General features: G+C 32.3%; 1 protein-coding gene across 1 annotated transcript in view; it reads left to right on the top strand.

The window, feature by feature from the left end:
* Window positions 1-6,319: 6,319 nt before the first annotated feature.
* The window catches only part of LOC117171295 (putative phosphatidate phosphatase), a 144,111-nt gene continuing 138,685 nt past the window's right edge, over window positions 6,320-11,745 (top strand). Inside the window, exon 1 of the mRNA XM_033358454.1 lies at window positions 6,320-6,651. Coding sequence (XP_033214345.1) covers window positions 6,588-6,651 — 64 coding nt within the window. The 5' untranslated portion in view covers window positions 6,320-6,587. The remainder of the gene's footprint in view (window positions 6,652-11,745) is intronic.

Genomic DNA, 11,745 nt, shown 5'->3' with positions numbered 1-11,745 from the left:
ACAATACGCCAATTAGCACAAATGGTAAGTTCCGACAGTGCCTACAAATGTGCCTACTGGCCGCTAAATGGCAATACCGGTTTCATATGTATACACCTGGTATATCACAGTCAATAGTACGTACCAGTTTTTAATTATCTGTTTTCGTAGCTTGGTGTCATCAGATTTGATCGAAACTGGATATTAACATTATCGTGTCAATTTTTCCTTCCTGAAATCGATTATGCTGATCGTATAATCAGATTTTCATAAATTCCATATTGGAAATATATATACAACAAACTTCGCCTTATAATCTGATTAAAAATCTAAATATGTATCAAGGTAACGTATTTAAAATGTTAGATATATAATAAATATATATTTTTTTAAAATCATATTTTAATTATTGCAGAATTTGAATAATAATTTATTCTAACATTCAAATCCCATCTTTGCTCATAAAAAATGTTGAGATTTGTTTCGAGTCTGGATAAATTAATTGAATGAGCAGCTGAAAGATAAAGTTTAATTTAAATTCTATCTTTCGCAGTCTCTTCCGCTCCCCTTTCATACAGTTTTAATTTTGTTTCTCATATTCGTTTATTCTTTTTGTAGATACTTAAGTTTTAACTAGATGGTAGATGTGGATGGAGAATTTTCGTCGAAATTGAATTTCACTTGGAGGAAGCATTAAACATCCAATTTTGCAGGTCGTTCTCGGTTTGTTTGATGCCCACGCATTTAATTTCGCTATATGGATAACGCCCTTCAGGATCTCCGATTACCTGCCGCATACACCTTATCCAGAGTGACGTGGCGGAACAGGCTTTGAGGAAAGAAGGTACTTCTTTTACGCTTACTGCATTTCATCATATTTCGTATACGTCCTTTGTCATCGTTTATCAAGATTTGGTGATATATAAAAATAGAAGAGAAGGACTATCAAGTTGTAGAGACGCAATGTTTCGATAAAATTCAGTTTTTAAACTCAAGTTTCAGATTATTTGCAGTATTTTTCAATTTAAAAATCGAAGGCAAATACCTATAAAGTACACGTTTTTAATCCACATTTTTGGGAATTTCATTCTCTTTTCGTTTAATGCAATATTTTTTTTGAGAAAAATTGGTCTACAAATTGTGCTTTAAAAATATTTCGGATTTTAAATTCCGAAATTTTTTAATTTTTTTCTGAACCTTATATTGGTCACATTCTATATTTCACATACAATAATGCTATTAAAGACATGGTAAGTAAAAATTGTACTGAATTTAGATTCAAAAATTTGAAAAGCTAAATATTAATAAATCATATTAGTTAATTATTCATTATATGATAAGTGCTGAAAAGCGAAGATGAGTGAGGCTCAAACTGATAAAATTATGTAATATTTACCTTGACGAGTCCATGGTAGAACCTCAGTAACGAACATTTTTCTTGTAACGCTTGTCGAATTTATGTACGTACTACGTATCTTGTCTACCGAGACGACCCACAATTATTATCATCCATTACCATACAGGTATAATCAAGTTGTTAAGGCCCCTGAACCAGTATTATTTTTTCAATTTCTTCCCCCGGCTAATTTGCTTTTAAGAAATGATGCGTGAAATTGCTGTTATACGATAGTAAACGAAAACACAGAATATATGCCTACATCCTCTCTATTAAAATACAGAGATTTATCTTTGTAAGCACTTATTTTTAATTACATATATTAAACGGTGGCATTAAAATATTATTCACATAAAAATACATTATTTAAACATACTTTATCCCCGTGTATTCAGCTTAAATTTTACATTCAGGTTTACAAGTGGGGTTAATTAAATTATAATAAAAATATGCCATTTCATGCGTAAGAGTTAAACCATCCTACTTAAGTATTTCAGCCGACTGAAACTTATTTTATAACATTGATTATGATAAAAATAGACTGACAATCGTAAAACGTGAGATTGATGCAGTTTTAAAAATGTCCTTAGTCATAATTTTATCTCGAAAAGGTTAATTAATTTGTATATTTTTAATTGAATGTATGGCCAAATAATCAAAGCCAGTTACAAACCACTACTTATGTATAAACCTGTTTATACGTCATATTATGTATCAATAAAGAAGACAGTACCCCCTTGAGTAATTTACGTTTATAGTCAATAACAAGCAAATCCTTGCTGACAGTTACATATAACTTACACTATTATGGAGAATAACAAAAAGGTCTAATATATTAAAAACTTTAAAACATTGATTTAAATTATTTGCAAATAATTAGTCTACAGGCTGCAAGTCTACATATTATAGAGCTGCACAGCTTTATAGAGACGAGGGCATTTCAGAAATATTACAAGAATACGAAAATTTCTTTTTATAATAAATCTATTAAGTAGATCAGAAAAAAAACAATGTTGTTTACTTAATAAATTATTGAAATATCGCATTTAATTGTGATTAAAGGATTTTTCATTTGAAGTAACGAATACTTTAAAGATTTAAACCAAGTTTTTTGTATACAAAAAAAATAATAGAAGTTTCTTACTAGGTCACTAAAATTAAAAAAGTGCTCGTTCTAAAAATAACTTAAGTGTCATTTTTCGGTCCAGCGGCCATCCTGTTTATGGTCTGGATTTAAATTTTAGTAAAATATCACTTTAAGTAGCAATTTTCCTCAGATTTTTCGACTTCGGTGGGAATGCTGCGTGTGTTCTAAACTTTAGGGATAGGACCATCAATTATTAGGTTTTGTTATTCTCCGAAAACTAATATTTTCTCATATCCTGAATCTCAATGAAAGGAAAGGAGATGAAAGAAAAGTAGGGTGCGAACCAGGGGTAGAAAATGTTTCTTCTTTTAACAAAGAACGTCCGTTAAGCACATGCTGGTTTAGATGACAGTCCATTGTCGATGAGCGATAGACCGCGCTCGTGGCATGGATTATCTACGTCTGTTTAAATTTACCTAGCTCTAATTCTAATATACGGAATAATAAATAAAAAATAACACAAATTCGCAGGTCCCTTTTTTAATACAAGTAGAATTTGATTATTGTTTGATCTAAGCAAAAGAAAAGCTAAAAATATTTAACACTTTCAAATTTGATGAATAAAAGTATAATTGTAAAACATACAAGAGGTTCATCAAGCAATATAGATGATATCATTTCTTTAAAAAAAATGAAGTTGAAAAAAGTTTCCATGCACATCCTGAAGTCCATGTATAAGAACACGATTTTTTTAAACGATTTACAACAATTTTTTGGTAATTCTAGAATTACATAATCGCAGATGTTAGTTGTTTATTTTAAAAAAAGTCAACCAGGTAAATGTTTGTCTTTAGTGAGCTCAGCGTTAGAGTTTCCAATTTTTATAGATAAAAAATAGCTTAAAATTATGTCTTTAAAAATTTTTTTTAAATGTATTTGAGAACAAGGTTTAGTGTATTTTTGACAAATGCACCCCATTTTTATTGGGAATCGACATTTAAAACTTTATAAACAGTAAAATTTTATAAAAAAAGATTAAAAAAATTTTTTAAAAGCAAAACTAAGAAAAAGAGAAAATTCCGAAATTTACCAACTTTAAAATAATAGGAGTTGTTTGTTCAATCATAATACGATGCACAACACTATTTTTTTCTAGATAAACCAATAAAAATTTAACAACTTCGATTGAAATTGTTAAACTTAGGACTTTTGAGTTATTTTTGGAAAAGGGTTAGGGAGAATGTGTATTAATTACGTACGGGTAATTTCTCAAATCTTAGACCCTTTCCTCCCTATTGTAAGGATTCCTAAGATTTGTGTGAACCCTCCCCCCCCTCCCACCTCTTCTTAAGTAAGATTTTTTTTACTCAATACATCAACAATATACCAATTATTTCCGCAGTTTTTAAAGGATTTCAAGGAATTTCCTTAGCCTAATCGTTTTAGAGGGACATCAAGAAAATATGTGAGTAACGAGATAATCCTCAAAGAATGCGGTGCAGAAGAAGAATGTTATATGACAAGTGGAAGCTATTCGTATGTTATTTACAATGGGTCCAGCAGTCTAAACCTATTATCTGCAGCGGTGCAGCCGAGTTGCGGCCCGCGGTCAATTGAAGAGGGCGATTTCCATTTCATCGCGGTGTACCTGCTCGTCTTACCCTCTCCACTCGACTTCTCCTCACGTCCCTGACTGAGCGAGATTGCTATGCCGGGCTTTGTCAGCAGGGGGGGGGGGCTATGTCCGAATGAGGGACCTTCTATAAAGGATTTCACAGTTTCTTGTCGAATCCCCCCCCCCCCCCCCCCCCCCCCCCCCCCCATTGTCACATTTTGATAATGGAAGTCTGTGAAATTGACACAGGCTGTCACAATTAGGCTATTTCCCCTCTCCCTAAAACTGTGACATATTTTATGGTAGCCTTCCTAAGCAGTTGACAGGTTTAGACATCGGACCTATGTTCTAGAATCTAGATACCAAAACGCGATTTTCGAAACCCCATGAAAGGAAAACTAAAAGGCATTTTGCCATTTCATTTGCGGCATAGTAACTGCATATACAAATGTTCCAGAAAATACAAAAAACTCAATTTCGAAAAAATGTCAGTCATGAAGCTTCGACCGTGGACACTTCAATTAATAAAAAGAGTTTCAGTAGATTGAATGACGCCTAAAACAAAAGACCTTGGATACTAATAAGCCCGACTGGAAAACCTCACATGACGAATTTGTGAAGCATTTCTCTTGGGGTGATTGATAGTCCTCACTGAGTGATTTTATACGCACCTCTAAAGGAAAATGGGTTAATGTTATGATACTAATAATGTACGATATTGTCGATATTCATGGAATTAAAAGAATTGAAAAAATATGCAGGGATGTCACATGATATTATGAAAGGTGTACACCGCAGATTTAAATACTGATTATAACTCCTCAACTCTATATTTATTGGACGTATGTAACATGAAATATTACATAAAAAATGAAATAAAACAAATAATTATATAATGTGTACAATACATAACAGTATAAAAAGTGATGTCAACATCCAAAACAGGTTTAAATTAGCTTATTAAAAAAAATAATTAGAAAGAGGAATGTCTTGTAAGGAATGTCTTGGGCCTCCTCCCACTGTCCCTTCATGCAAAGATTCTCTAAAGAATCGTAAGATTTTTTGGACCGAAGAAGGTGTATGTTTTGTTTAGTTTTTTCGGGAAAGAAAATGCACTACCCACAACTCACACTTCTGGAAAATTTCCATGACCCAGTCTTAACAATTTTACCTCAGTTATACCTCCTCACGGTAATAAGCGTTGAATTCAGAAGAATTAGGAATTAGTTTTCCTACGAATTTTCCCAAAACCCGTAAGTACTGAGCTTGATCCAAATCGAGCCGTTTTTTTTTTTTGTATTTTCGTCATCATATTGAATTCTTCATTTTGAATGTTCGAATTTTGATTCAGATTCGGCTTCAGCGACCCCAAAAATCCCCGAGTAAGGCTTGAATGCAAAATTGGAGTAAGTTAAATAGGAAAAAAGAAGATTGACGCATTTTGCGTCATTGCCACTCAGGGCACGGAAAATTTTGACGCATTTTGCGTCAATGCCAACGGAGGGGTTACATCGTTTTATAAATTATAAATTAGGAAAATATTCAATTTTTTATTTATTCGTATATTATTTATTTATTTAAACGTATTAAAAATGTATTAATGTATTAATGTCAAATATGTAAATTGAAATAAGTCTAGCTCTAGAGAACAGATTTGAATCGATAAGAATTAAAACTTCAAAACTTATATTCCTTATGAAATATTTAAAACAATTTTTTATATATACGTTTTATATACGTTCTCTTTTGGGGAATAGGAAACTATTCGGCGGTCACTATGGAAATAGAAATTAATAAGTTTTAGAGATATCGTATTCTTATAATGACAGATTATACACATGGAAAAATCACGAATTCAAAAGATTAGAATAATTTTTATTTTTTATTTTTTATGCATTTATTCATTCTTACGCTGAAATCTGAAAATATTAATTTTTCTCTATTCGACGCTTATTATCGGGCTTGTTAAACAAGCAGTCATGTGACTTAAATGTAACAAGTGTTATAAAGCACTTTTTTACTGTTTACGATAGAAAAACTGATTACTGAACGTGCTTACAGGCTTAAAAAAAAGGTAATTCTTTTGCCAACTGCGAACAAGATTTTAAGGGAAAATGGATTGAAATGCAAATTCGTACCATATTCCGACAATAAAACCTACTTGCTTAGTTGCTTGCGCTAGTTTGCGCAAAGAAAAGCGCCTTTAGTTTGAGTGGTGGGATGGAGGTGGTTGGTTGGCGACGTGAGGCCATGCCGGGCGGCTGTGGAGTGTGGATCTCGTTATTCGTAACGCAGTTGAGGTCGTGATTAGTTGAGAGTGAGCCTTTGCAGGCAATGGTTCTCTTCTCGTGCATACTTTTTAGACTTCACATTATTAATATTTATTCGCCGTCGCGCTGTCAGCCGTTTTTCGAATTGTTTTCACACTCATTCGGGGTTTCCTAACCTCGTTTTCAAGAAGAGTTAGAAGTTTCAGAAGAAGAGGAAAATCTTGTTTATATCCTTTCACAATGGATCGAACATCAAGGATTATGTTGCGAAAGATCATCCTAGACTTCTTCTGTCTTCTCATTGGTAAGCAAAGACATAACATTTGCTGTAATCTGCATTCCAATTATATTTACATATTTATTATATTCTAACCATTTTCCGTGCCGTTTATATAACTTTGTTTGTGTGTATTTTTGCTATTAGAAGGCAAACCGATTCTTACGTGAACGTGACAGCTATCCTTTCCTTTTTTTCATTAATTAACAGACGTTTGATTTATTATCTTTTATTGTCATTACGCTAAAAAGTCATTCAGAGAAATTACTTCTCAAATTAATGTTAATGTGAAATATTGAAATGTCCACAGCATTTTTTTAAGTTAATTTTTTTATTATTGAATACAATTTTGGATGTCGAATTTGACTTCGCGCTGCACAAATAATCGTGCTTTTCTGTCCTATGATTTTTTGAAGAATAGATAAATTAAAAGTGTCGGAGATGTCAGACGGGTGTTTGGTCTGTTGGATAGGTTAGGTTCTAAAAATGTCACTTTGACTGATGCAGTATTTACACTTTCTCGCACTGACTTATTAATTTCTTTATCTAAATTCGTGGAAGATTGTCGGTGAAAATTGAACAATAATCAGTGACTGATACTGATTCGAGTCTATTCTGCGATTTTCGAGTTTGGAATTACAAATTATAATAGCGATCTTTAATTATGAATGGTTGTGTGTACCCTTTTTATTATTTATTAACATATTACTGATTGTTGTTAATTAATTAAAAAGATCATTGACCACGCTAGCGATCCGATAGAAAATTAATTGTTTAAAATGACAAGTCGGTTATTTTTTCTTTGAGAATTTTAAAATAGAATACTCAATTTATGTAACGATAACTTCCAACGTGATTGGTAAAATAATTAAAATAAGTTTGTTAATAACAAATGATAGATTTCTTATTCTTGTAGTGCTCACATGTACAACAAAAGTCTGTATTTTTTTGCCGAGGCTGGAAGCATTGTGTGTGTAAACAATCGTCAGACATATCCAAAACAGGTTTATCGGTTATTGTAACTAGCCTATGTGACTGTAAGGAAAATGTTTATTTGAAAAATTTAGGCCTTAAAAATATCTACAAAATGACTGGTCGTACATTAAGATTCGTTCATTTGTAAAAATATAAAAAGTATCTTTTTTAAATATGCAATTATTATTGCAATATTTTATAAACGAGTTTCAAACGTTCAGAAAATACTTCCCTCACCACCCTCAAAAAGTCTACAAAACTTCAATCCGAAGTAATGATTAGTTTTCATAAAAACTCGTTTGTTATTAAAAAATGGACTATTTTTAACGGAATATTTACATATTTGACCGATGGGGTCCAAAGAAAATCGGTTATTGTCCTCTACAGTCTCCATGAGTTGTGTCATAAACAAATAGAATAACTTTTTGTCAATTTTTACTCAATGGAAATTAACTCGATATGTGCTATTTTCTACACATTAAAAAAAAATTTTGTACTTTAAGAGGGGGGGGGGGGGTAATATATATATTTTTTTGAAAATCTACTACTGCTGACATTTTCAACCTACAAAGCTGAAATTTACATCAAGTACAGAACGAGAACTGCACTGTCTGTTATTAAATTTCCAAGTCAATGAATTATTATTTTGTTGTTAATTATGGTGACTAATTATGGGAACAGGATTGACACCATTGTCACTGTCTGTGGCCGCGAAGTAGGGGAAGCGGCTGTCGCGTACGTGTGGTAATAGACAATATTCGGAGAATTTCTTAAATCTTTTTTTAAAGTAATTTTTTGAACGAAAGTGTTTAAATGAATAAGGTATAACGAGCACGGAAAGCTAGTCCAAATTAAAATTCAAAACATTTCCGCCTCCACTGACTGTGTCGATCCTTTACCTGTGAACTTTTCCGTGAAGCAGACACGATTATAAACAATAAATTTAGAATTACTATTTTCGTGAATTTTGTAACAATTAGTATAACTCTCTTTCTATATTAGGTATAAAATTATAGCTCTATAAAATAAAAATTGACGTAGTTATTTGATTTGTTATAAGAAGTCTTAAAATCTTTTGTAAGCCATTCTTATGCAATGTCCGAATGATTAAAAATCGTTTAGCTGCTAAGTGTACTTGATATCACTACCCTTGTAGATGAAAATAATCGACTTTTTGTTAAGATCCCATAGGCCAACATTTTTTATCTAAACTTTTTCCCGACAGACATATAGGTTAGTGGCGATAAACAAAAAACCTATTTTTGCTATCTTTAATCATTATTTACACACACGGTGCCTCCGAAGGCTTGGTCGCAAACATATAATGTACTTGAAGTTACTTACGTTCATATAAACGAAATTAAACATTTTTTTCCTGAATTTTGTTTTACCTAAATCATTTAGGATGACAAAAAATGATATTCCATCGGAAGAAGTTTTAGAAAATTTTTTTTTAGGTGTTAAATACCCATACAAATCACCCATTATTCAAACATGCCAAACACAATTTTGATTGTCGATATTTGAAATTATAAAAACTTTAAAAATCCTCTTTTTTCACCTCGCTAATTATACACCGAGTGAGAAAGTTCGGCAAGACCCCTAAAAACCACCCTTAATATATCCACACCTAAAATGATAAAAATGACAAGTTTGATTGTCGATATTTGAAAATACAAAAACATCAAGAATTCTCTTTTTCTATCTCACTAATTATAGAGGGAGTGAGAAAGTTCAACAAGACCTCTAAAAACCAACCCTACTATACCCACACCTAAAAGGTTAAAAATGACAATTTTTATTGTCGATATTTGAGTTAAAAGGTAAAAAAAAGAGAATTTTTGAAGTTTTTGTATTTTAAAATATCGACAATCAAACTTGTCATTTTTAACATTTTAGGTATGGGTATAGTAGAGGTGGTTTTTAGGGGTCTTGTTGAACTTTCTCAACCACTATATAATTATTGAGATAAAAAAGAGGATTTTTGACGTTTTTATATTTTCAAATATCGACAATCAAAATTGTCATTTTTAACATTTTAGGTGCAGATATGTTAAGGGTGGTTTTTAGGAGTATTGTCGAACTTTCTCACTCCCTCTATAATTAGTGAGATAAAAAAGGGCCTTTTTGACATTTTTACATTTTCAAATATCGACAATCAAAATGATCATTTTTATAATTTAGATGCGGATTTATTAAGGGTGGTTTTTAGGGGTCTTTCCGAACTTTCTCACTCCCTCTATAATTATTGGGATAAAAAAAGAGGATTTTCGACGTTTTTATATTTTCATATATCGACAATCAAAATTGTCATTTTTAACATTTTAGGTGTGGATATATTAAGGGTGGTTTTTAGGAGTCCTTGCCGAACTTTCTCACTCCCTCTATAATTAGTGAGATAAAAAAGAGGATTTTTGAAGTTTTTTTATTTTTACATATCGACAATCAAACTGGTCATTTTTAATCTTTCAGGTGTGGATATATTAAGGGTGGTTTTTAGGAGTCTTGCCAAACTTTCTCACTCCCTATATAATTAGTGAGATAAAAAAGAGTATTTTTAACGTTTTTTTTTTTTAATATCGACAATCAAACTTGTCATTTTTAACATTTTAGGTGCGGATATATTAAGGGTGGTTTTTAGGAGTCTCGCCGAACTTTCTCACTCACTCTATAATTAGTGAGGTAAAAAAAGATAATTTTTCACGTTTTTATTATTATTACACCATTAAGCCATTTCCCTTTCGGGGTAGGCGTGACTCGCTCGGTAGGGGAAAGGGGTAGTGTTTGGAAGGGATAGAGATTTTTCAGATTGATCCAGAATTCTCGTGTTATTTATGTAAATAACACGTTCGTTTCGCAGCACTGCTCCCACCCAGATAGCTGATCAATCTCTCTAGCAATCACCCCAAGTGAAGAACCTCACGAAGTCGTTATGTAAGGTTCCCCATTCGGGTCCATTAGTAGCCAAAGTCTTTTGTTTCAGGCGTCATTCACTCTACTAACACTCTTTTTATTAACTATTTGCCGCCATACATTCCTGTCCTGGCATACTTCTCTAGCTTCTTTTATGCCCATGCATTTTTTTATGCAGGCTCTCGTGTTTCTGTGACTTCTTATCTCTCTTCTAACTAGGGTCTCATTCACACATTCTAACCATTCTTTCCGTGGTCTACCACTGGGCACGCTGCCATTTACTTGACCATGATACGCTTGTTTCGTTAGTCGTTCATTTGGCTTTCTCTCAACATGTCCGAACCATGTTAACCGATTTCTTTCCCATGTGTCTACTAGCGTCTCTTCTGCACCACATTCTTTTAGAATTATCTCGTTACTTACTTTGTCCATTGGGGATTTCCCACTTATTATGCGCATGAATCTCATTTATATTTTCAAATATCGACAATCAAACTTTAATTTTTAACATTTTAGGTGCGGATATGTTAAGGGTGGTTTTTAGGGGTCGTGCCGAACTTTCACACTCCCTATATAATTAGTAAGATAAAAAAGAGGATTTTTGACGTTTTTATATTTTCAAATATCGACAATCAAAATTGTCATTTTTAACATTTTAGGTGCGGATATATTAAGGGTGGTTTTTAGGAGTCCTTTCTGAGCTTTCCCACTCCCTCTATCATTAGTGAGATAAAAAAGAGGATTTTTGACGTTTTTTTATTTTTAAATATCGACAATCAAACTTGTCATTTTTAACATTTTAGGTGCAGATCTATTAAGGGTGGTTTTTAGGAGTCTTGCCGAACTTTCTTACTCCCTCTATAATTAGTGAGGTAAAAAAGAAAATTTTTGACTTTTTAATATTTTCAAATATCGACAATCAGAATTGTGTTTGGCAGGTTTGAATAATGGGTGATTTGTAAGGGTATTCAACCGCTCAAAAAATAAAAATTTTGAAAACTTCTTCCGATGAAATATAATTTTTTGTCATCCTTAATGATTTAGGCAAAAAAAAATTCGGGAAAAAAAATCTTGAATTTCGTTAACATGAACGGTCGTAACTTTAAGGGCATGTGACACAGCTAAATACCAATATTACCGACCTCACTTTTTCGGTTCACTGAATGTTTTTTTGAACCTTAGAACTTTTTTTGTAAATAAAATATCGAGCTGAAACTTTGGGAAATGTATTAG

Source organism: Belonocnema kinseyi, chromosome 4 (genome assembly GCF_010883055.1).
Source record: "Belonocnema kinseyi isolate 2016_QV_RU_SX_M_011 chromosome 4, B_treatae_v1, whole genome shotgun sequence".
NCBI classification, from domain to species: Eukaryota; Metazoa; Arthropoda; class Insecta; order Hymenoptera; family Cynipidae; genus Belonocnema; species Belonocnema kinseyi.
This window is presented reverse-complemented; position numbering and strand designations above follow the sequence as displayed.